This window comes from Bactrocera dorsalis, chromosome 4, assembly GCF_023373825.1.
Source record: "Bactrocera dorsalis isolate Fly_Bdor chromosome 4, ASM2337382v1, whole genome shotgun sequence".
NCBI classification, from domain to species: domain Eukaryota; kingdom Metazoa; phylum Arthropoda; class Insecta; order Diptera; family Tephritidae; genus Bactrocera; species Bactrocera dorsalis.
This window is the reverse complement of record NC_064306.1, coordinates 67,980,603-68,007,297: the sequence shown is the minus strand read 5'-3', so window position 1 is coordinate 68,007,297 and position 26,695 is coordinate 67,980,603. Positions and strand designations below refer to the sequence as shown.

At 34.9% G+C, this 26,695-nt stretch overlaps 1 protein-coding gene across 4 annotated transcripts in view; it reads right to left on the bottom strand.

Moving 5' to 3' along the window:
• LOC105224959 (tyrosine-protein phosphatase 10D) overlaps positions 1-26,695 on the bottom strand; it is a 176,172-nt gene that overhangs the window by 126,120 nt on the left and 23,357 nt on the right. For all 4 annotated transcript variants that reach the window (XM_049456554.1, XM_049456552.1, XM_049456553.1 and 1 more), the window contains exon 2: positions 21,994-22,734. In XM_049456554.1, coding sequence (XP_049312511.1) covers positions 21,994-22,338 — 345 coding nt within the window. In that variant the 5' untranslated portion in view covers positions 22,339-22,734. The remainder of the gene's footprint in view (positions 1-21,993; positions 22,735-26,695) is intronic.

The window sequence follows — 26,695 nt, the reverse complement described above, 5'->3', positions numbered from 1 at the left end:
GATTATTTTTTATAGTTTCGGTTATTTTTATAGTTTAGATTATTTTTTTATTGTTGCGGTATTTTTTTATAGTTTCGGTTATTTTTTTTAGTTTCGGTTATTTTTTGGTTACTTTTTTATAGTTTCGGTTATTTCTTTTTAAGTTTCGGTTATTTTTTATAGTTTCAGTTATTTTTTTTAGTTTCGGTTATTTTCTTAAAGTTGCGATTATTTTTTAGTTTCGGTTATTATTATATAGTTTCTGTTATATTTTTTTTAGTTTCGGTTATTTTTTTTAGTTTCGGTTATTTTTTATAGTTTAGATTATTTTTTGAGTTTCGGTTAATTTTTTTTAAGTTTCGGTTAGTTAAATTTTTATAATTTGGAAATCAGTTTGTTGAAATGAGCGCGAAATCAGGTGCTGAGCGAATTCATTAAAAGCGAGCGTAAATTTTTGAGAACATCTTAACTCGACTTATGCGCTTTTTACTTCAAGCGCTCCAAAATATTAATGCCGCTGCAGTTTTTGCTTCGAAATTTGGTTGCCATCGCAGCACCTGCGTCACTTTTCATAGTTTTTGTTGTCATTTTTCGTCAATCGGGAACTGGGAGCAGCTGTGGCACGTGCATAAAATGCTTAATTAGTCACAGACGAATGTGGGAATACGAGGATTTAGCGAATATAAAAGGATTAAATGAAAATGAGCACGTAAACGCTGCAGGCTATGGGTAATTGGAGACACGCAGCGTTTTGCACGGGCATATCGGTTGCATACAACGGAATCAAATTGACACCTTTGACTTTGCCACACAAGCACACAGCCATGCGCATTTATCTATGTACACATGCACACAACAGACTTAACGGTATGTTTAGTAAAAGCATGCATGAATTCATACGCTTCAAAGGCTTCGTCTCTGCTTGCGCTCCGCTCCGCTGCCGACTCGTCAGCTGAGCCGCTTTGTTGCAGCTTAAGTTGTAATAAGAAATTCACAGTTGACTTCGAGTCGCACAAACAATTTGTGTATTTGCATAAATTAAGCGTTGCACTAGTGGCTGTTGAAATAACACAAAACCAACAACAACAACAACAACAACAACACATGCATTGAGTGTAGTGTGTGGCACGGCGGGTGGTCTTTTGGCAAAGTGCAATAATGCACGCCTGGCCAGTGGGTGTGCGGCAAGGGTTAATTTATCAGCTGGCAGCATCAATTATTGCCAGCCTTCCGGGGTGGCAGCGCTGTGTATTCGATTACACACATACTCACACATACATATATTTACATATGTGTGTGTAAAATAATTTCCTTTCTATTGGAGCTTGGGGTTGTTGGTATGTTTATATGTGTGTGGGCATGTGTTGCGGTTTGTGCGGTTCACTTGCAACACGTTTATACGCTCATGCGGTGATGTCATGGCCTGACCGAGTTGGTCAATTGCTAAAATTAATCGGAAATTTATGTTGAATAAATTGTGAGGAATTCCTAATTGAATTGCGATAGAGCTCAAATGCGTTGAAGCATGCAAAATAAAATCAAATGCAATTAATACGTGCAACAAAGGCGAAATGAAGTGTTACTGTTCGTTTGAATTTAATTGGTATATGATATTGATAGGTCAGAAATTACAAAGAAAATCAATGAGGTGAGCAATTTTAGCAATGTCAGAACAAGCGTTAGAGAGTGGTGAAACGAACGTTCTATGACAGCTGTTCGAAAAGATAGGCGGCACTGAATCAATGGCTTGGCAGCACTGAAACATAACTCTGGAAAATTATTTACATTTGGCCGCACTGAATACTGAATTTGGTCTGGTTTGGTACCCGTCAGTGGATCAGAAAATATTTTAACTAACTGGTTTTTCAATAGAGACGCTACAAAAGTAGACCAATAGGTATCTACGCCCAATTTATGGTCGTCATATTCCTACTGTCAGATCAACAATTGAGCTTCTAGTAGAAAAATTTTAATCCACAGCCTCAGTGCCTGTGAGACAAAGAAGTGCTCATAGTGTATCAATTGAGGAAGACCCAAATCAGTCTCTCACACGTCGTTCTCAAGCCTTGGGCATCGCTGTTACGTGGTTGTGGCGAATTTTGCGAAAAGAACTTGGCCTACATCCTTACAAGATCAAATTGACGCAAGAACTGAAGCCGCTTGACCACCAAAATCGTCGTATGTTCGTGAATTGGGCTGAGCAACAACTTGAAAATGATCCGGATTTTCATCGAAAAATCATCTTCAGCGATGAGGCTCATTTCTGGCTGAATGGCTTCGTCAATAAGCAAAATATGCGTTATTGGTCAGGCAGCAATCCACACGTACTCCATGAGTCACCATTGCATCCCGAAAAAGTTACGGTTTGGTGTGGTTTATGGGCAGTACTTCTTCCGTGATGATGAAATGCGGCACGTTACTGTGAATGGGAATCGCTATCGCTCAATGATAATCGAATATTTTTAGCCCGAATTGGATGATATGGACTTGGATAATATGTATTTCCGAGAGGACGGCACCACAAGCCAAGCTAACTGCATGAAATCTGGCAAGAATTATTGCCAAAGGTAACACTACAATCTTCGAAGATATTGTGGCGATCGGTTCACTATAGCATGTAGCCACCATACAATTTCAACGAACAAAATTAAGTTTTTGTATGGAAAAGTTTTTTGTTTGATGAGATTTCTGCACAAAATTTGGTCTGGATTATTGTATGAAAAAACAGTACAATTTACTAAGTAATTGTTCAGATCGGATTACTATATCACATAGCTGCCATACAAACTGAACGATGAAAATCAAGTTCTAGTATGGAAAACTTTGTTATACGTGAAGGGTATTATAGCTTCGGTGCATTCGAAGTAAACTATTTTTTTTTGTTAATTTATCCAAACTGTGAAATTAATTTTCAGTGTGGCATTTCAGCTGTCATTGCCATGATTAAAAATATTTCACTGAAGCAAATAACTCTTTGATGAATTTAATTGAGGCAAACATAAAACGCAAGTATTAAAACGACACAACAAAAACATCAAAGGGAAACAATGCTAATAAATGTATAAACACTAGTTATGTAGTTTAATGCTAAGTTATAGAAGGCCTGTAGGAAAGCAGGCAGCGGACCGACAAAGTTACGGTTCAAGATCTAAAAAAATGTTTATTAAATTCGTAAGAGTCGGTTAAACTTATGATTTGTTCTTAAAAGAGAACAGAACACTTAGTAAAAAACTGCGCTAGGTTCATACTACTTTTCCCCAACGCATTTTTTCCTACAGGGCATATACGCACAGTACACGAAAATGCCAGATTCGAAACGAGAAAATTACTGCTAATAAATATCCAGCAAAGGATAGACATAATACCCAAAAATGTCAGTTAAATTTATAGACAACTATGTACATACATACATATACATACATGTACATATGTATACTACTATATTTGACCGGAATTGCAACTCCCCTTTTCATTAAAACTCACACAAACCGAATGGACTACCCAAAATGCCCGAGTTTCGTGCAGGCCAAAGAAGGCTATACACGCCGTGCTACATGAATCTACGCACACAGGCAGCCCTGTGTATTGACCAAAGCTCGACAATGTTGCCATTAGGTTTACCTGTTTGCTGTCAAGTGCACTCGAGAGTAAATAAACTGCAGTATTTTCTAGTTTTGTGTATCGCCTTTGCTTATTTAGGTTGGAAATGTCGAGGTAATATTTCACTATTTGCTATCAACTGTGGAAGGAGTAAATATTTACGAGCTTAGACCGAACCACACCACTTGACATTTGCTAAGGGGACTCCTCAAAGAGCATTGCTTTCTATAAACGAGAAAATATTTTGCAAATAATTCGCCAAATGGGAAAGATTTCGAGCAAAATTACTACAATTGCTCGCTCTTATGGGTATGTGTGACCCGGATGAGTCACTCATGTGACCGTTGCAATTATTACCGGGGAGTGAGTTTTCTCCGAACTCAGAACTCGATAGAATTGTGAGATTTTAATTTTCCACTTTGATGCAATTGCACAATGGTCGGGTAATTAGCTGCGCAGCTGTTCGGTACGGCAAGTGGCGCGAGGGAAGCAGGCCGGCGATTTAGTGTGACAGCGCTTGGCAATTAGGAGTGGAGGAAATTTATGGCAAATCGCTTACGAATTTGCACGACAGCAAGCAGCTCATGATGTGCAACAAATTAAACCGGTAAATAGGTGTGTGCGTATGTGTGAGTGTGTCACGTACAGGTTATATTAACTATGGTGGCAAGTATGCATTTCCGCCATGTGGCAAAGGAAACATTCGCCGCATTGCCGTTAAGCGACATATGTGGCAACGTTATGCAACACTTGTGCGTGGCTAGATTTTATAACTTCACATTTCAACGGCTTGGTCATTATTTACGCATAATATTTTTCTTCATTTGTAATACGCAACTTGTTGACAGCATTGAGGGCACAGTGGCGCAAATAGCAATTTTGTGGAAGAAATTTTTAACAAATGTTTGTTATTGGAAAGGAAATAATAAGTAATGAATTTATATCATATAAAATATATTATAATAGATATAAGTATAAAAATAACCTTTTTTTTAATAATATTTAATAATAAATTTTATCGATTGTCGAAAATGTCGATTAAAATTTATAAAAACTTTTTTTTTTTACTTTTCATATACAACGATAACTATCAAAATTATAATCGTAAAATATCGATAAATATTTATCGATAAAAATTAATTAATTTTGTTTAATCTTTTTATTTAAATTTTTTTATTCTACATCATTGTTAATTCAATTAAGATACTATAAATTTTTAATTTTTATTACTTTTTAAACGAAATCGATACAAGTTATACTAAAAAAAAGATCGATTAAAATTTATAAAATATTTTTGTTTTAATTTTCATATATGTATAACGATAACTATAAAAATTATGATCATAAAATATCGTTTAAAATTAATCGATAACAATAAAATTGTATAGTTTTTCTCAGCTATAAATTTTATTTTCAATTTTAATTCATAGTCAAAAACAGCTTGATCATAACGTTGCTTGCGTGACTTTTTCCGATAAAATTTAATCGATATTTTATGATTCTAATTTTTATAGTTATCATTAAAATAATAATAAAAAATAGAGGTACATTTCTATTATTAATTCCTAAAACGATAACTATAAAATGATAACCATAAAATATCGTCTAAAATTTATCGATAAAAAATTTATGGTTTTCTATTTCTAAATTATTTTTAATTTAATACTTTATCAAAATTAACTTATACATATGTTTTTAAAACGATAACTACAAAATGATAACCATAAAATATTGTATAAAATTTATCGATAAAATAAAATTATAACTTTTTTCATTTATAAATTTATTTTAATTTTATTAATTGGCAAAATAAACGTGATCATATCAATGCCTGGGTAACTTTTTTTATCGATACATTTTTATCGACTTTTTGTGATTATCATTTTTATAGTTATCATTAAAAATAATATAAATAATATCAAAAATTAAAATTAAAATTGAATTGATAGGTTTTTATTAATTATTGAAACGATAACTAAAAAATGATAACTGCAAGATATCGATAAAATTTATCGAAAATAAAGTCACACAAAACTTCGATATGATCAAGTAGAAAAGATTCTCTAAATAAAGGTTAACCTACATATAATTAGAAAAAATAATATTTCTGAAGTAAAAACATAGATACAAGTACATTGTAGCTTGTTGAAGGACCGTAACTATTAGATTGATATACAGGTATAATATGCGACTTTTGTTGTAAACGATATTTATAAAATCATCATTAAAAAAAAATATTCAAAATTTGACGAACATTTTTATGGAACCTTTTTTTTAAATAAAAAAAATTATTCAGTAAAAACAAAATCAAACAAAGAAATAAAATTTAATAAATAAAATAATAAGACCCTGCGTGCTTCGCGCTGGGATAATCGTTTTTTAATTAATATTCTTTTAAATCCAAGAAACTATATAAAAACTACAGTCGAACTTCCATAACTCGAATCACTATTATCCCAAAAAAAACTTCGACTTACGGAGACTTCGAGTTATAGAAAAAAATTTTTTGTTACAAAAAAAACTCAATTGCTACTTTAGAGTATATTAAATGATGAATATGTATTTTTTGTTTAAAACACACATTACAGAAAACTGTAATACTGTAATAAGTTACAGTGAAGTGAAATATTCAGAAATTAGAGACTGAAAATTTTCTTTTTTTTGGTATTTTCAGTAAAAATTGAGTCTAATTTGTTTAAAGCATTATAGTGCTCATCAGTTGTAGTGTCATTTTGTTTGCAAATATAAACTCAATGTTTTGATATTCATCAGTAGTACTTAAAAAACTCAGAGGTACGTCATCTTCCTTTTCCCATTCAGAATATTGACCAAATCCAGCTTTTTTGAAGCAATTCGCTATGGTTTGATTTTGACGTCAATATCCCCAGCTTTTGTTACATGATTGATGCAATCCATAAGTGTAATATCTTGTTTTTCGTTTGCATCTATACGCTTTAGTGCTTCTTTTTACTATTCTGGTTACGATAAAAAACTTTCAAGTTTTGAATTACTCCCTGATCCAGCGGCTGTAATTTAGAGGTCATATTCGGTGGAAAAAATGCCAGTTCAATGGCTTTCAGTTTGCTTTGTACGTCTTTTTGGATGTGCTTTCGGCCAGTACCTTGAAAGCGCTTATCCAAATTTAGAACCCATTCTTCAAAAATTTGGCCAGTCATCCAGGACTTGGAGTTTGCTTTATAGTCTACGGGTAACCACTTAATACCACGAAAGCACCGCGGTTTGGCACTTTTTCCAATCAATAGAATTTTAAATTTTTCCGTACCATCCATATTTGCTGCTAGCATCAACGTAACCCGTTGCTTGCTATTCTTGCCTCCGTGACATTTTTGGTTTTTAAACGTCAATGTTTTGTCTGGCAAACATTTAAAAAAACAACCCATTTTTAATAAATTCGGCAAAACATCTTTTTTCCACTTTTCGCAGTTCACTTCACTAACGTCATTGCTTTCCCCACACGCTCTTTTATATCCCACAGCATACCTAAAATAAAAATTGAAATTTTTCACCAATTGAACGTTTTGTTCCCTACCTTCTGCTTCCATTTACCAAGCCAACCTGTGCTTGCCATAAAATGATCATCCTTTGCCGTCTCCTTTAATATTCCTCCAGATATAGGCATGTTTTGATGTCTAGCTGCTTTGAACCAATCGAGGGTTGCTTTATCGATATTTTGAAATACTGGGGTTTTTAATCCTTTTACTACCCAGACGAACCCCAGATTCAAACGACGTAATAGTTGATTCTTTATTCTTAATAATCGTTGACACCGTACACATACAGTGACTCACACGTCTAACCGGACGCGCGCATTGCCAATGATGGAACCCTCCAATCATATAGTGAAGATCTTAAAAATGATACATATGATACATCAAATTAAAGGAAAAATCTTCTATTTTATTTTAAGAAACTTAAAAATAGTAATAAATTTATTCACTGCGTAAAATTTAGAGAAATAGCTCGCAACATATAAAATTCGTTCCACACAACTAACCGGATTTTTTAAAAAGCTAATGATTACTTATATTTCGTAGCATATCCTTTTGCAGATAAAACTGCTTCTAGTCGCCTTGGTATAGAGGCGACAAGTTTTTGACAAAAGTCTGGTGGTATTGCGTTCCAAGCCTCCAAAATAGACCTTTTGAGCCCAGCAACATTGGAATACTGTCTTTAGTACACTTTTCGACTGACTTCTTGTCATACGTGCTCAATAACGTTCAGATCTGGGGATTGGGCAGGTGTCCCCAGTACATGAGGGCAATTGTATATTAACCAAATACGAGCAATCTCCGATTTGTGCTTCGGATCGTTGTCTTGGTAAATTGTAAAATTGTCTTTAATTCCCAATGTGACACATGACTGCTTTAAAATTTCCTTTAAAATGTCGACATATTGGAAACCATACAAAATACCTTGCACAAAATGCAGGTTGCCTCTTCCTTTAGCCGATATGCATCCTAAAACCATTACTGGCCCACCACCGTGCTTAAGTGTTGCCCTAGTATGTTTTGGCAAGTAAGCTTCGTTGGGACGCCGCCATACAAAACTTCAGCCATCAGATCCCTGCAAGTTAAACTTGCTTTCGTGTGTGAAAATAACCTTGAAAAAGAAGTAATAATACGGTTTTATGATTACTAAATCAAAATTATGCCATTTGCCCTTTGTCAAAACTCATCAAGCCTTTTTAAATACAATTTCGCAAATTCTAGCCTATTCATTCTATTTTTTCGTGTATGTACGGCTTTTTTACAACTGCTGTACCATGTAAATCGAAGCTTCTAAGTGTGCGGCGAATTGTTTCAGCTGAAACCTTCTTCCCTTTTTCATTTTCCAATATGTTTCTTACATTTTCCGTCGAGGAAAATGGATTTTTTTCAACAATTTTCAGTGTAAACTTTTCTTCGGCTTGTGTTAGCTTCTTTCCTTGACCAGCTCTACTAATATTATTGATCCTATTTTCCTTCTCAAACTTTTTATAATATCGAAGACAGTTGAATTAATTCTTTTCACAATCTCCGAAATATCTTTAATGGTTTTTCTTTCTTCCCATAACTGAATAATTAGCTTCAGAATTTCGATACAAGAATGAGCACGTGGGGGTGTCATATTGTTGTGTGGCTTACTCACAGACTTACCGGTAAACTACTAATATGCTGAAAATAGTATTTCAGTGTTAATTCCAGTGGAAACCAACAACGTTCAGAAGAATCGTTACTTGTATAAGGTTACTTCTAGTAATTTTCCGGTTATTTGTGTGTAACAAATTTTAAATGTTGCGAGCTATTACTCTAAATTTTACGCAGTGAATAAATTTATTACTATTTTTAAGTTTCTATAAATAAAATAGAAGATTTTTCCTTTAGTTTGATGTATCATATGTATCATTTTTTAAAAATGTTCACTATATGATTGGAGGGTTGCCATCATTGGCAATGCACGCGTCCGGTTAGACGTGTGAGTCACTGTATTTCAGTCCATAAAATGGTTTGACTCACTGTACTGCAGCTAATCAAAACACATGTGCGTGGAAAATTCCGAAACTGTGAAGTCGCAGCACAACTGGCCAGTCGTTTCTTGCAACAAAATGTTTTCTATTACAAAATATTGCTACATTGACTATCTTTTTTAAGTAAGTATGCACTTAAGCACATATTTGATCATTTATTCAAGTTTTTATAAGCCTCCAATGCAAGCTTGGTTAATATCCGAAATGGCTGATGTAATGTTTTTTTGACTCGTAATCTTTGTTTTTAATTCATGTGAAATATAAAAATTATACACGAAATCAGCCGATTCATAAGCGTTTTTATGATGTGACATTCTTCGAGGTTATGTTATTTTATGGGGATTTTAGATTAGTAAACCACCGTGTTGGGGAATTTCTAAAGAGATATTTGGTGGAATTAGTTCAAAACCTCTTTTGAACTGCAGATTCCACATTCAATTCATATTTTGTATATTTTATTTACTATATAGAAGATTTTTTACTTAATAATATTTTTTATATTGAAATCCAAACATTTTTTTTATTAAATCAAATATTTAATATTGAAAAAAAAAAAGAAAAATTGTGAATGGGCAGGGCTGGTTCAAATAACATAAAAAGAAATTGAGAAAGTAGCGGAGCGACGAAATAGCAAATAAAGCGTCGCAGCATACAAATGCGTTGTTGACAAAAATCACGCAGAAACAACGAAAGCGAAGATAATTATCGTCTATTTAATTACGTCATTTACGAAAATAAGCCAATGACAAATCTAGCAGACGAAACGACGCAAATATTTATTGCCTATAGATCACACACGAAGTAAGCAGAGATAAATTTATTTATATTTAAATTTAATTTAAAAAAAAATAATATTTTAATTGAAAAATTTAGAAATTTGCATAAAAAAGTCAACAAATCAGTTGCTCAAATAACACTGTGTTTCTATCGTCATGAGCGAGTGAGTTCGTTCATGATCTTGTAGATTTCTGAAGCAAACCTTAGCTGCAGTGTCACGCTGCATGTAAACAAGGGTGCGAACATTACAATGACAGGCGCTTGAATGATGTGATGCACACGTGTTGCACGATTGTTCCCCAGATGATTTGTTTTTGAATTTTTTTCTATAATATTTCGGTTATGTCCGGAGAGATTGATAGGCGTTGAAGAGATATGTGAGATATTTAGTGAGGTTGCCACTTGTGTAGGATTAATTTAGTGAGAAGAGATCTACAAATAATTTTTTTTGTTTATAGAAATTATCATAAAATAAATTGTATAAAATTACAACAATTATAAATTATATTAAAAATTGTATGAAAGACAATGGTGTACAAAAACAGAGCGCAAGAATATTTATTTTAAAAATAAATAAGAATATTTATTCGGAATCGGAATCTCGGAATCAAATTTCTGCTGCCAAAACATTCAGACATAGGAAGACTTTCGGTGATAATATTTGTCGCGAGCAAGTGTTCTGGATTGGTACAAATTATTCCAAGAGAGTCGAGAACGCGTTGACGACGAACCACGGCCAGGACAGCCATCAACATAGACTGATGAAACGAATTGGTGCTTGAGAATCGACGATTAACAGTAAGTTATCTCACTGACATCGTTGGAATATTCGAAAGATCAATGAAAACCATTTTGAAAGACAATTTGGATCTAAAAAAGTGAAAGAACTTTTGGTTCCAAAATCACTAAATTTTTTCGGAAAACAGCGTCGTGTTGCTTACGACTAAAAACGGGCGATCAATCGGCCGAATATCGTTGCAAAGGTCAGCTGAAACCAAAAACAAAAATAAAAAGAAATAAAAATCAAGGTTATGTGGACAGTTTTCTACGATTATCGAGATATGGCGCACTCCAGGTTACTTTGGGCCAGCCAAAACTGACTTTTCATGGCTTTTAGCTCCAATAAGATGGTGCTACAGACAACATAGCCAACAAAATAATCAATTTATTGAAGGAAACTTTTAGTGAGCGCATTATCTCACGTCGTGGGTCCGTGATGTGGCCGCTGGACTATTTTTTGTGGGGTTTTGTCGCTGGTCTCAGCAGATAAGTCCAAGAAGGGGAAAAAAACTCTTACAAGTGAAATAGTAACCCTGAACTGGGTATATTATGATTCAGGGTATAAATATAAAAAATGAAAGCAACATTGAGTAAATATTTTCTGATGAAAATCATTTTTCATTAAAATTTTACGTTAATCCTTAATTTTACACATACATACATACATATGTATAAAAGAGTATACGTTTATGAAAAACGATATTTCAAATGTGAAATATTTTTCTGCAAAATTGAATTTCAACCGTCGCCGGCAATGCGAAAACACACAAATCATATTTAATGATGCTCTATTGATGTGTGTTGTTGTAGTTGTGTGAGCATATACTATAAATGTGAAGGCATACAATATAAATGTGCATATGTATTGTGTAAGCAGGAAAGCGGCTGCCAAAGCATGAGACTCATTTCAATTAGCCAACAAGCGAACAAATTGAGCCTGCCACACAGACCTAGCAACAAATAACACATTTATACAGAAGAAAAAACAACAATAAAGATGTACTTATTTATACACTTGTATACTGTAGATATGCGCATATGCACGCACACATAAGCATCGGCTATACAGCGACACTTGTGAATCGCATGAAAGGTTCAGTGGCTGTCGTTTGTTATAAAATTCTGGCAATTTGCGCCTAAAAAATATTTTTTATTCACAAATTTTATTTCTGTGCAGCTTCTCTACATTTCGTTTGTGTGCCTGAGCACCACTTGATGAGTGTGTGTGTGTGTCAAACGTGACACTCGGCGAATTTCGTGCTCGACAATAAATTAAGGGAGCTGGAAATTCCGTTAAATAGTGGCCATAATGCAGCGGCGGGTCAATTGGTTCCCCGAATTTTGCACATTATTCATGTCAGCTGGCGAGCTTAGCGCGCCGCCATGTTCGTGTAACGTGGGCGTTGTGCCGTTTCATGAACTCTATTCTTCTAAATTTCGGCGGCAATCAATACACACGAACGCTGCTTTATTTATTGAGATTTATTTTCATTTTTTCTAATGCGAAAATAATCTGTTGTCAAGGCAGCGCGCCATTGTGACCCAGGTAATGTGCGTGTGCGTTTCTACATTTGCGTGTGTAGGTGGGTTTTGTTGTAGTCTGGGGTGATTGAACGCCACACACTTGGCATGGTACATATATTTTTTACGATGTTTTCAGATATATTAAGTAAATATCCATATGTACATATATACAATATATATCCAATCAGCAATTGCTGTGAATGTGCCTATTAATATACATACATATATACATAGATAGTTGTTAGGGTGGGCCGAAAATCGATTTTTGTTTGATTGGTGCTCTGTCTAACACCTCTAGAAAAATATCTCGAAGTATGAGCTCTTAATTATAACGGGAAGGTCCTCCGCCTGACAGTTTTATATTTTTTTCTTATTATCAAATAGAAAAATTCATAGCCGGCTTCCAACTGCTTGAAAATATACATATGTATATACCGTTTCAAAGATTTTGTTCTACTCGTGATATGCATCGTCAAAAATCACCACAAAAAAAAAAAATAATTATTGAAAATAAAAAAAAAATAAAAGGAAATTAAAAAATTATTTAAAAAACATAAAAACAATTATTTATAAAAATAAAAAATTATTAAAAAAAAAATTAAAATTAAAAAAAAAAAATATATTAAAAATAATTATTGAAAAAAAATTTAAAAAATAGAAGGAAATTAAAAAATTATTTAAAAAACATAAAAAAAATATTTATAAAAATAAAAATTATTAAAAAAAAAAATAAAAAAAGAAATAAAAAACAAAAATTAAACATTTAAAAATATCGTAAAGCTGTTAAAGAATCTCCTTTTCGTAATACCAACAGAGAAAATTATGTGTTTTTGATCCACCCTAATAGTTAGGTATATGTTTGTACATTCACCATAAACATTTTTATTTTAGTTACCGCCAGTTTGTCTGTCTGTTTCTGGCTTTTTAACGCAACTATTGACATAAATATTCATTGGAATTTTTTTATTATGATTCCTGCTGACAAAACATTTCTATCTTTTAACAGAACCACTTGTGACTGCACACATACATACATACACACGTAGAAGAAATTGACTTTTTAATGTGTGGTGTAAAAAGTCTGTAGTAAAATTTTTAATTGGAATGCTTTAAACAAATAAATTACTGTGAAGTTTGTAGAATGTGTTATAGACAACTTCTTTTTAATTTTATTTTTTTTAAATTTTTTTTAAATGCGGGATAACCACGAAGGAAGAAGCTATGGTGCTTACACCTCCTCTTCTTCTAAACAGCTTATGCAGCTGGCGTCCGGTAACATTCTCAATCTTAAAGCATGGACGCCGATAGGCCAATGGTCTTTTGAAACACCCATAGTTAGGGAGAGGTAAACCTTACTGGGGAAATAAGCTCACTTGATGTCTTACAATGAATCTTGACCCAAAACCAAGCACACAAGGAGAGAGGAGCAGCGTCCTCTTACCATTCTACTGAATCCGCAGGTAGGTTAAACTTTCTTTTCAGCTCATCAACTTTTCAATTGCCTTCGATGCTCTATGGCTTGGCACCCATACTAGTCTTAGCACAAAGTTATGCGATACTATCGTTAGCGGAATCAGACATTCCTTAACCAGTTCCAAACGCATGGTTAGTGAGCTCAAGACTTGTAGCTTAGTCATAGTCACTTCCGGAAATCTACTACTGTCTTAATTGCAGCAACTTCGGCTAGACCAAACTGCAATGGTCACAAAGTCTGAAACTGAAGTTGAAAGAGAGTTTCTAACAATATAGCACTCCAACAGCCTTCCAAGCTTTGACTTATCCGTAAAGAAGTCCACCACCTTTCCTCTCGCACGGCTTCTATGCACTCACAACTTCCTCACAGGTACGTGGGCAGAGAAAAAGCCGCCAAAGTTAGGTTGGCGATTTCATGAACCAAAAGATCAGGCATAATGTTCTAAAATTCTACGAAAAGATGCGGCGACTAACAGAAGGTTTCAAGACCGGAGCTCCCAGAGGTGATCTAGTAAATGATACCCAGAGCTTACCGAAATTATGGATAGTACACTTTTCCAGCCTGCTGAATGGCAGTCAGAGCATAACACCAGGAGATGGTGAACCCGAGTATCTGATCGATGATGATGAAGCAGCCGAGCCATTCAAATACGGCAACGAAGAACTGATAAGGAACATACATCATCTGGTTGAACGAAAGCGTGCCCGACGAATGGATTTTAATTGTGCTTTGTTCCTTCTTCACAATATACATCTCTCCACCTCAAAAATGTGCTCAACAAAAAAACTTAGAGAGTTGGTACGATGCCACCATACCAGAATTAACCAAAAATACAGTCGACACTTCAAACCATACTAAAATTTTTTGTTTTTGCTATTTATGTATATAATTGGGATGTATAATTCTTTTTTTTTATACTTTTCTAGCAGTTAATTTTCGGGTTTATTGTGCTCCCACAACTCACCCACTTGCCGCTTGACATTCTAAATTGTCAAAACGTGACTTTGTGCCATACATTGAAGTGTTTTTGTTAAATTCGGCGTTACGTCGCGTACGTTCGAATGTGACATTGAGTGGTTTTAATTGAGAGGTGCTCGGCTGTGTTTATTTCTTGACATTTAATGCTTTCCGTAGCAAAAAAAAAACATAGAAATGTTCTCGTATCACATTAGGGTGTTTAGTTTTGTTTTTTTGATAGCGAATGTATATATTTCGTTTTCAGTAAAGCAATATTTTGCTTATCAGTAGATTCAGCTTAATACTTTTGGTGAGAAAGTGTTAGCTTTTAAATAACTCATAATCATAGAATTTTAAGCTTCCGTTGTCAGACATAACCAATATAAAACCATTTTATAACAAAACTCAAATTTTATTTCAATGAGTGGTTTCTAATAAATCGTTTTTTATTCGCCTGTAAACTTATGGAAAGAGATGTTACGTGATTTTCCATTTAAGGTAATTATACAATTACAGTTAATACTCCTAAAGATAATTTAATAATGATTTTGCTATTTCCGTTTCACAATTTTTTTAGTGAAAGCTAAAAGAAAACGGTATGTTATGGATAGTGATTAGTTAACTTATTCAAGAGGAAATAATTAAGAAATTAAATATTAATCAAATTTACAGAGGAATGTGTTTGGTAGACAAAAGCTTCAAACTAAGCATGAGTTTCGCCAAAGCTTGGAATGTGGCGAATCGAACAAGCAACAGGCGTAACTAAATGGAGTTGGAATGGGTAGAGTTTATATTATTACAAGGATGCACAGGTTAACAATATCTTCAATTGGATAAGCTTTCCGTGAGCTTTCCGTTGTACCTTTATCCTATGAGAATAGTGGTCGCACCTAACGAGCAGAGAAGTGATGAATCGAAGACAATTTTTATGCTCATAAATTAAGAGAATTATGAAGTTTAAACGCAAATCGTTCATTTTTGTATACATATGTATATATACAGTAAACTAATTGTAATAGATACTCTACAATTTGGGGCAATTAAGAAATAATTTTATAATTGTTTAAAGTGCGAACATTCTACTTTTCAGCAAAAAAAATGCGACTAGTTAAACATCAAAGTTATATATATATACATATGTATCAAAATATGTACAAATGTGCAACGGATTTATGTATATGTACATACATACCTAGGAATATAAACAGTGTGCGTCATAAGTGACGGTACGCGCGAAAAATTATTGAACTTTTTTGGAATTTATTCAGAATGAATTTGTAATTTGGCTTTAACCTATAAACTCAACCGACATAAAAATGTTATATGTAAAAAAATCTTAGAAGATAGATAGAAAATAATTGAGGTTTTGCACTGTGACCTATGGTCTATTGTGCCCTCTCTTATATCATATATGGCCACAAAGGTCGAACACCTTGAACTAATCCAAAAGTTTGCTGGCCGCGATGGAGGTGATGTGATCTTTTGTCCACGTAGACGGATCCAAGGGCCTTGAGCGTGCTTCTACTAATTGCTACGCAATTTAGAATTATGTATTCTGGAGTTTCCGGTTCCATAAGTCATTCAAAAATATAACACATTCCCTAGAACCGGTTCTTTTAACGAGAAAAATCATATTTTCTTTCGAACGAATTCTTTTAATGGAAAAGTTCATAACTTCTAGTGACTAATGGCTTTCTTTCAGGGCATTGAATGTCATGAGGTTTTCGGTTTTCTATGAAGAAACGTAAATTTTTAAAACTTCAAGAGAAGACGTTACATTGACGACAAGCAGAAGAGTTTCACAAAGTCATACTCCGTGCTTTTAAAAAATTAACAAATTGTTGCTGTTATGTATGGAGGAAAATTATACAACTGCGATCTGGATATTTAAGAATAATATATTTATAAATATATACAAATAATTGCTTAAGAATTTAGTGTTAAAGTCAGCAAAAATTGAAATCTGTACCATTACTTAAGTAACACACTGTATTTGTATGACTGAAAGTGCAAATGAACTATGCGTAGTTTTCAAATAATTTAATCAAGCAGGCGTTTTAGTGGCATGCGTTTCGACGCCTCCGATGTGTAACCGCTTCTTCAGATATGCTGACACCCAATTACGTAAGTATGTCAAAAAGTAGTTTCTGGCACAGTGTTAACAAATAAATTAATTAAAAGTGTGAAGTTAAGTTTTATGTATAGTATTTATTTATAGAAAGGCTGATGCAAAATATTTTAAGTTTTAACATTTTTCTTCGATGGATTCAGTTTTGGGTTTAGATTTCTAATGATATTCATGAAATTATTAGCGAGTAAGCGGCAGCACAAATGTCACTGCCAGTAATATTAAGCACCCAAAACGATTATTATTATACTATTTTCTACTGTCATTAACTTTCTTTTACAGCAAATTATATTTTTATTGTTTGACTTATTCGCCATTGTCTCGAAAGCTCAAAATTTTTGCACATTAAGGCGAAAGTTATGAACTCTTAATTGATATTATATGTGTGTACATATGAATATGTAATGATTTCTCTTTGGAACAGGCAGTAATTTCTGTGAGAATATGAATATAAATAAGTAATGTTTATACAGAATAGCTGTAAGCTGTGAAATGTCAGCTGTTTGAACCAAGTGGCTGACGGATGATGAGAACTATGCCGAGCTTTGGTAAATAAGTAATGAATATAAAATATGTATATGTGTAAGTAGAGTTACCATATGCTAATGCAGCACCACCTGAGAGCTTCCCTATTTGTTGTTCTATGCAAATTATTGTTTGAGGAAGACTTAAAACGAAGCCTACGGTAAAGGTAGAGCACACATTAAAGACAAAGCATTCATATATGTATGCATGTATGTATATAGATCCGCTGACTAGATGAAATAGGAAAAGTGAAAAATTTCACCGCCAAAATTTATGGCTGATGGCAATTAAATTGCCAGACAATGGTTGAAATTTTCGCTTGGCGGCTGGCAAGCTTCTCGAGCATATGAGAGAATACCCACATATACATATGTACATACATAGGTACATTTCTAGCTGCGTGCTGGCACAATTATGGCATTTATTACCAGCATAATTTCAGGCCATTATCATTTTTTGTTTCTCATGTGCCTTTAATTTGTGCCCACAATTTTACATGGTGTATGTGTGGGTGGTTGTGTAGCTAATGTGAGAATGGTGTTATGATGCCACAGTCTGCCACTTTGTCGACAACAAACTCAAATTGCAGAGATCAATTTTATATTCCCGGTACAAACCAAGCAGTAAGTAGCAAGGGTTGGAAAGTAGCGAGCACACAGCCTACAGGTATCGTGTATGTTTCAGAATATCGCGTAATCAATTTAAATATAGACAAGTTTGAGCAACGTTTATAACAAAAAAGTCGTTGGTGACTCTTGAATATGAATTGTGTTAGGTTTAAGCAAAAGTAGAACCTTTCGAGACCCCGGTTTGTGTTGTTATTGCAGTGAAAGAAAAAGTTTCCCAAAGAATTTTGACGAATGCTGTAAATTTGGCAGTTCTGGATCGCATATAAATCCAGATCTCTAGAGTCAAGCCTTCCGATATTGTTCTTTTGTAATTTTTTACTTCTATACTACATCGGGTAGCTCCTAGATAAAAGTACTTCTAGTACCAGGTCATAGCGATATCGCAGGCAACTGCTAAACTGATGAGTTGGCAAAGAAAGGCATTTTAGCATCGCTATTGTTAAAGTGGGACTGAGTCGGAGACTCGCTGTCAACTTGTTGTTTAATATTTGACAACTAGGGCTGCCGGGAGATTGATGGGCGCCGAACAAGTCGCAGTCGCAAGATTCTTCTGGCCCAAAGCAAATTGCAAAACCCAGGAAGCTTTCCGTCCGAAACAAGAATAGGCTCTCTAATTATAGGAATCATTTGTCTGGCACTTCGTCTCGCTATCGCTGGAGTGAGATTGGAGCGGATCTGTGCGGAAACTATTACCTTGGCCTGTAGCTTAGTGCATTGAACAAGTCGCAGACACGGTAGTAGCAAGATTATTTTGGCCCAAAGCAAATTGCAAGAAAACCAGCGAGCTTTTCGCTCTTAGCAAGTTTAGGTTTATCCTAATTTTTGGAGTTATAACTGGTCTTTAGGACGTGTCCACGCGGTAAGATTAAAAATCTCACCGGAAACCAGAGGAGAAGTAAAGGTAAAAACATCTCAACACATTCTTCTTGATTGCACCATATTTGCGAGATCCAATATTAATGGCTTTGAGGCGTCAGCTTGGGAAGTGATTGTTTATGTCATTCGGATATACATATATTTATAGTTAGGAGTCACATCTACTTTAGTAGCGGCTAGACTGCTGCCAGAACGTACCGATGTCAGGTCTTTTCGAGTTCCACTGGGCCCCAAACACGAGGTTCCACTTCCTCCACCCGATTCGCATTTTTTCAAAAATCTTTTCTAGTTTCGTGTAACAGGCACTGATACATCGTATTAAATAGAAATTAGGGAACAATTAAAAGTTTTCAGCACTTAGGTCTTTCTTGTCGCTATTTGGTTCGTCTTTGATAAACGTCGAATAAAGTCTTAATGATGGAGTATATTATTTGAAGCTTCGTATAGAGTTTTGTTTCCCAAATAATGGAAGTTTTGTTTAATATCCGCGTTCTCTCAAAAGCTTTTCAGTTCTAGCGGGTGCCGAATACTTCGATTTTTTTTGTGCACTTATGAGTGCTCAGTATCGAGATGAGTATTTTATAAATATTTTCGCATGTCTACAACATTATCGATTTCACTCGGCTCGCGCAACTATTCGCGTTGGAACACATAACGCAACATACATTTGTGTATGTAAGTGAGTTGATTTGCTATCGGGTGACATTTGATGGTCAGCTGACATTGTGACAGGCTGTCACGAGTGGCGCAAATGTGTCATTGTCTATTATAATGTAATTTTATATGCAACTTAAGACAAATTAAATGGAAAATTATAATAAAAAAGAGTTACAAAACAAGTAATGGCATTTGTATATAAAAAATAAAAATATACACCAAAAATGTGATTGAAGATGTAAAAAAATAGGCACATACAAAAAGTTTCGAAACTTTCATGAACTAAATTAAGCCTTTGTCAATTATAACGTATTCATATGCAAAGCTGGCATAACTCATTTAAAAAGGGAGAGGAAGCTAAGCACGTAACTTAATTAAAAAGGGAAAGGAAGCTAAGCTGGAGCTAAAAAGTGTAGTGCCAAGGTACACATCTTCAAAAAACATATATCACACGAATGTAAGTCCAATCGTCAGTCCTTCACCCGCTTACAACCAATTATACATACATGGCTACCCGGTTAGTACAACTTTTTTAGAGGTGGCAACCAGTAATTTTTTTCTTTAATTATGAAAATTACATAATCCTGCAACAAGTGCAGCAGCACTTACAAATATTAACGCCCAAAATGTTGCATTTAAAGCTTTAAATTCCAACACAAAATTCAAATAAACACTTGAAACTGTAAAAACGGCACAAAAGATCTCAACTTAAAAGAGAGTTGAATAAGAGGAAAACCTTGAAAACACTAAAGTGGCACATAAATTCCGCTAAAATATTTTTGGAAAGCAAAGTGAAGAGAAGTGAGTTTAAAGCATGCAAATAAACTACAAAGCAGAAAAACAAAACACTTGACTTTCGAATGGAGCTTTTGATTTTACTCATGCTGTAGATAGAACGGGGGTTTCTACTTCTTCTTTTCATTAATAAGTGTCTGCAAATTGGAATGCAAATTAAAGAAAAAAAGCGAAGGTAGAAATTAGTAAACGTTACGCTGTTTTCGATCGCAGGGAAACAAACTTTCAGATGTTCAGATAAGCGGAAAAGTGATTTTGTTTAAGAACGGGATTGCCACACTGTTCGATTCTTGTGAATGGTTAGCCGGCAGTAATTCAGTAGCTGATCGCGAACGGTCCCCAACGATGCTCTTACGAGGTCGGAGTTAATAAATGCTTTCTCAACTCATACCGGCTCGCCTCCAGTCGGAAGACGAAATAGAGTACTACCAAATTCACTTGAAGAAAACCTGGTACCGAAGGGCAACCTTTGTACTCGGGAAGATAGCCAAAGATCAGGCTGCTGTCACCTCAGTAGATATAGCGGAAGAATATCAAAGTTCCCTGAAAAGGAAGCCATCGGAACCTCTTGCGGAAACCGTCAAACCAACTAGATCTCAGAAAAGGAAACACTCTTACAACGAATCCTCAGGAAAAAAACTAAAGACTAAAAACTCGGCGTCGAGTCTAGTATTTATACATATCTATATGTATTAGACAACGCGGTGGATCATAACCCGGAGTTTGACTCCTCGGGAACCTTTAAGGGCTACAAGGTCATCAAGTGCGTGGATCAAGTTTGGACTTCCTAACGGGTAGGGGTGTATAAATTAGCGACACCATTGCAGGCCTCTAATTGAAGCTTATAACCGCTAAGAGACCTCGTGTTCGCATTTGATTGTCCCTTCTAGAGGAGTCTGATGCAAAATGCCTGAGATGTATAAAGCTGCAGAAGAAGTACGTTGCCGGAATACATGAATGGCAACCAATAATGAAAGAGAAGCTAAGTAAATCAAGCAAACTGATACTAATGGTCATTTGCGAAGAGGCAATAGAGGCTTTATCAAAAAAAAAAACAAATCTAACTACAAACGAGCCGAAATCGAAATTTCGCAGAAGCCACTGGAGGCCATCCGAAACAAGGCTTATAGAAATTGTATTGAAAATTTGATTAAACGGTATCATTCTTGTACTGCATCAGGAGTCCATTTTGTAGCCGGTTGTCAAGATTTATATTAAAATTCCCATAGTAGCCGGTTCTACGTTACCGGAATTGACTAGGATTTTATGCGGCCAAGGGCTGTACTTTCGGAGATCTAACCTCGTTTGAACCGGTAAGTTTTAGATTTATGTTAAAATATATCAAATTGTGGCTCCTTCTTTGTCAGTCCGGGTCAAATCTAATCATATTGCATTTTTTGTTGCAATAATGTGTCTGACCTTGGAACTATTTACTATACATACATATGTATGTATATCTCAATTTGAATACAAATTTAGTTCTTCAATGGGGTTAAAAAGTACGCATATATGGTTTCCATAGGAAAATAGAGTTATAAATAAAATTTGCAAAGTTTGAAGAACAATTGGGGATTGGTCGAACATTGAACATAACCACTTCCCAAAGTTTGAAGACAATTTTTGGACATTTTAAGAACTTTAAAATTTAAAGCGACGCTTTAGCGTTAGTTCACTGTACATACAAAATGAATTTTTAGAGATCATAAACATATAGACATATTTACATGTATAAGAAATTGTTTGTGTATGCGTTGCGGCGACTCACCTGTGCACAAAATGCTGTTAAAATTAATCCAATGAGTAAGTTTCGTTGTAGTTGTGCATGCTTGCTCTGTTGTTGTTGCTGCTGCTGCTGCTTACTGCATGACGTCGTCTGCATTGTTTGTTGCTGTTGCTCTTGCTGTGCTTGTTGTTGTTGTTGATTTTGCTTTTGTATTCGAAATGTTGTTTCGTTACTCGCTTTAGATGCGCCAACTCCACAACTAAGCGTGGCCGCTTGTGTTGTTGGCAGCATTGTTGTTGCTACTGCTGCTGTTTTTGTTGCTATTGTTGGTAGTGTAGCAGCCTTTTTGGCAGCCGATTCGCCGCTGCTCACTTGGTTGGCTGTCATTCGCAGACGCACAACCGTCACTTTTATTTACTTTTGAATGGAAGTGATTTTGATTTTTTTTTTTTTTGCTTTTTCAACTTTATTTTTTATTTCCAGCTTTTTGCTCACTTTTGTGTTGCTTTGGCTTTTGTTATAATTAATTTCACTTTTTTACTATTTTTTCGGCTATTTATGAATTTCTTTTGTTGCGATTATTATGTGGCCAAATGCGTTTGGCAACTTTGTGCGCTGAAATTTTACTTTTTCGTGTTGCTTTTATTGCCAAATAAAAGTTTTGCTAGTTTTGAATTGCAACGATTGCATGATTTCGCGGTTTTCACTTTCATTGGAATTTTAAAAAACAATTTCGAATATATTTTTTCAATTTACTGATATGTAAAATTCGTTAGACAGCTGCTGTTTGGTGGGAAAAAAAGTTGAAAATGCATTAAAATGAAAATTTGTAAATAAGACTTGGTTTGTATCGCGTAGCAATAACTAACTGATCGAGTGGCTGAGTAATTTTTAAGCCAACACAAGCTTAAGCGCGAGCGAAACGCTCATTTGCTCTCTCCTGCCAACACTGCATTCGAATATACTAAGCATGTGTGTGTGTGCGGCATTGCTATGGCTTCTCATGCAAGTCGCTCTCGCTGTCGTGCTCTTCAACTTCATTTTACTAAACGCACAACAATTTTGTTTTATTTGCTACACACACACACGAATATATTTAATTTCAATTACTTTTCACTTCAATTGCAATGTTGCTACAATTTGCTAAGGAGCCACTAAAAAGCAGACGCGCCGTTTTAAACCAAAATTAAAAGTCACAAAAGGCATTTAATTAAAATCACTTTGACGCTCCCAAAACAGAAAAGTTGGCGCTCGCACTTAGCCAGCGCAACAAATTGTTTTGAATGACGCACTAACACACGGCGCTCTCTCTCTCGCATACTCTAAGCCACTCACTGGCCAAATGACACTTGACTTGGCTATAAACGTCAAACTGACAGTTAAGCTAGTAAATGCAAACAAAAATCACTGCTAAACAAGAGCAGTGCTCAGCTGTGCACTGGCGCTCTCTCTCTCTTCCCCACTCTTTACTTCCTTTACTTTATTATTATTTTGCTTTTTTACTCGCTATTATTTTAAATGATATTCATATTGATATTTACTATGATATATCCATAGACTGCCACTCTGTGGCATATTTCTGCTTCCCTGCATATTTTTACAGTAAGCATTAACCCGTTAATTGTCTAGTAATCTTATTCTAAAATCCCAATGCATTGCGCCGCAATTAGCTGCAAATTAACTGCGATTTTATTTGCTTTCCGTTAAGCAAATAGCAATTAATATTATTTGTGGCATATTTCGCTGGAATTCGCTGAAAGTTCCGTGCCACTTCGTAACTGTTTAACTGTCCGTCCGTCCATCCATTTGTATCGTGTGATAATTAGCTGTTTGCATAGCCCTGTTAATTAGTAGTGAAAATTATTCTCGCATAAAAACTGCGATTTTATCGCTGCCAAAGTTAAATCAGTTTTCACTCACTGAAATCGCGAACTACGAGTCAAAAATATTATTTACTAAAATATTCATAATTTCTAGATGTGACTGAAATGTTGCTAATTAGTTGCTGGAGGTGCTTTATTCTCGCAGAAATGACAGAAATATTTATTTAGAGAATTTATATTTAAGGTGTGCAAAGCGGTTTTTTATTGATATTTTGTTTTAGCAAGAAAATTAACTGTCATAATTTTATAAGTAAAAATCGTGATTTAGTGAAATGGTAATAATTTAGAATTTAGAGGAAAAGTAGCAAATAGTTATTATAAGTGATACCAATAATCAAAAAAGTCTTACACCTTACGATTAAAGAGAAGTTTTAATGGTATTCATGGTCTAGGGAATTAACTTCAAACCGAAAAGTCTGTCATTCATAGCGATTGTGATTGGTTAGGGAAATTTCTTTTACTTGTTTTGTGAATTTATGAAGAATCGGAGAGAGCGTAGTTTGACACTTCTCGTGATTATTTTCCTTTTAACTGCTTTAAGATCCCAAGATCATTTTATAGAACAAAGTATATGAACAATATGCTAGCCACATAACGCTTGTGACATTTTGAACTGCCTTATGAAAAATAACACGTCAATTGAAAAGTCGTGGTCCGACACATACATAAGTAGATAGCGCATATGATTTTTGGTTAGCCCTAATCTTTCAAAAAACGCTTGGAAAAAGTTTTACAACTCTTGCATTATTAGTTTGTCAGTAATAACATTTTGAGTGAAACAACTTTTGTTATTGTGAAAAAATGGATAAAAAGGAATTTCGCGTTTTGATAAAATATTATTTTTTGCAGAGAAAAAATACAGTTGTAGCAAAAACTCCATGACGAGTCTCCTAACACTACCTCAGGAAAATCAGCCATCAAGAATTGGTATGCTAAGTTTAGACATAGTGAAATGAGCACCGAAGACGTTGAACGGACGTGGACATCCAAAGAGGTTGTTACCGAAGAAAACATCAAAAAAGTCCATGAAATAATTTTGAATGAACGAAAAGTGAAGTTGTTTGAGATAGCAAACACAATAAAGGGCATCAACTGAACCTGCAAATTATATCACTCACAAATATTTATGTACATAGGTATGAGGAAGCTCTGTGCAAAGTCGGTCCCGCACAAGCTCACTTTTGATCAAAAACATGGATGTTGTATGGAGTTGATGATTCGGAGCAGTTTGTGGAGACGTTTAAGCTTAATAAACTCGATTTTGCGTTGACAATCGATAAAATATGGATCCAACATTTCACTCCGAAATCCAATCGACAACCATTCGAGTGGACCGCACACGATAAACTCGCTCCAAAGCACGGAAAAACGCTACAGTCGGCTGTCAAGTCTTCGTCGTATTTTTTTTATAGACTACCTTGCATTAGTTTTATTGACTGCCTTGAAAAGGGAAGGACCATCAACAACGACAATTACATAGCTTCATTGAGTCGTTTGAATGGCGAAATCACCGAAAAACGGCAGGATTTGAAGAAAAATGTGATGTTTCCCCAAGCCAATGCACCGTTACACAATTCAATGAAAACGATGTCAAAAATACATGAATTGGGCTTCGATTTGCTTCAGTGGCCACTGTATCTAAAAGATCTGGCTCCCAACGACTGTATTCTGTTTTCAATACTCAAAAAAAAAATGCTCGGTGAAAGGAAGATTTCGTCGAATGAAGATGTAACTGCCGAAACTGAGACGTATGTATGTATTTTGAAGCAAAGAACAAATCATACTAAAATATGGTATCGAAAAGTTGAAGGGAATTATGTACATATGTATGTTGAATAAAAATAAACCAATTTTGCCAATAAAAATGTGTTTTTCTATGGTAGGCTAGCGACCCGGTACATCAGGTAATGCAGGAAAGTAGGCCCGACAACATTATTATGTACATACATGTCTCGCTCAGTACAATTTATATAGTCTTATATCTGCTTTTTGAAGCAGACAGTTTAGTCTCGTTATTTTTATGGAGCAAGTTTTATATGAAAATATTATATGTTGATTCGTGACGTCAAGAACGAAAGAAGGGAAAAACTTTGCTTAGAATTACTGTGAAAGCCTTAGGGTTCGTTTTATGTCTCTACGATTATTGATATGAGGTATACCGTGAGAGAAATGGTAATAAAAATTTGGCACAGATTCAGTTGTTGTGTGTGGTTTCTATGTACAACATTTTTGGGTTTTCTTTAATGATGTTACCTAGAAGCATCTCTCTCAGGATGTGTCTATATTGAGGATTATTTTTACTAGGTTAGGCTATTCTGGTAAACCAATGAGCAGTTTTGGTTCTTTGCGATACCAAATGGAGTTCAGTTACTAGGTCCAAGAGGAGTAGTCGTCATTTAGGGTGCCTTCGCTTGACGCGAATTTTAACAGACTCTATGGCCTCCCTATCGATACTTTCTCCAGCGTATCATACTGTGGGGGCCTCAGATGCTTATTTTTACTAACGGCCAGGAATATTTGGCAATAATCTGCCACATATGTACATATGTATGTACAAACCAGGCTAGTCAAAATAAACATCTATGATAGAAACAAGACCTTTCAATGTAGTGTTCACATCGGAAAGTACGTAAAGACAATGATATTATCATTCAGTGAAACAATCAGGCAGTCAGCTAGAGCAAACCAGTTATTGGCATCACAACAAATGGTTTTTTGCATGATCGCTTTTGGTCGAGAACCCACATTGCGAGGGGCTGACAAGCAGTATTTCATGCAAGGTACATGTACATACATTACATACATATGTTTATGTATACCTGAACCAATGCGCCACGCGCATAGGTAAATAATCATAATAG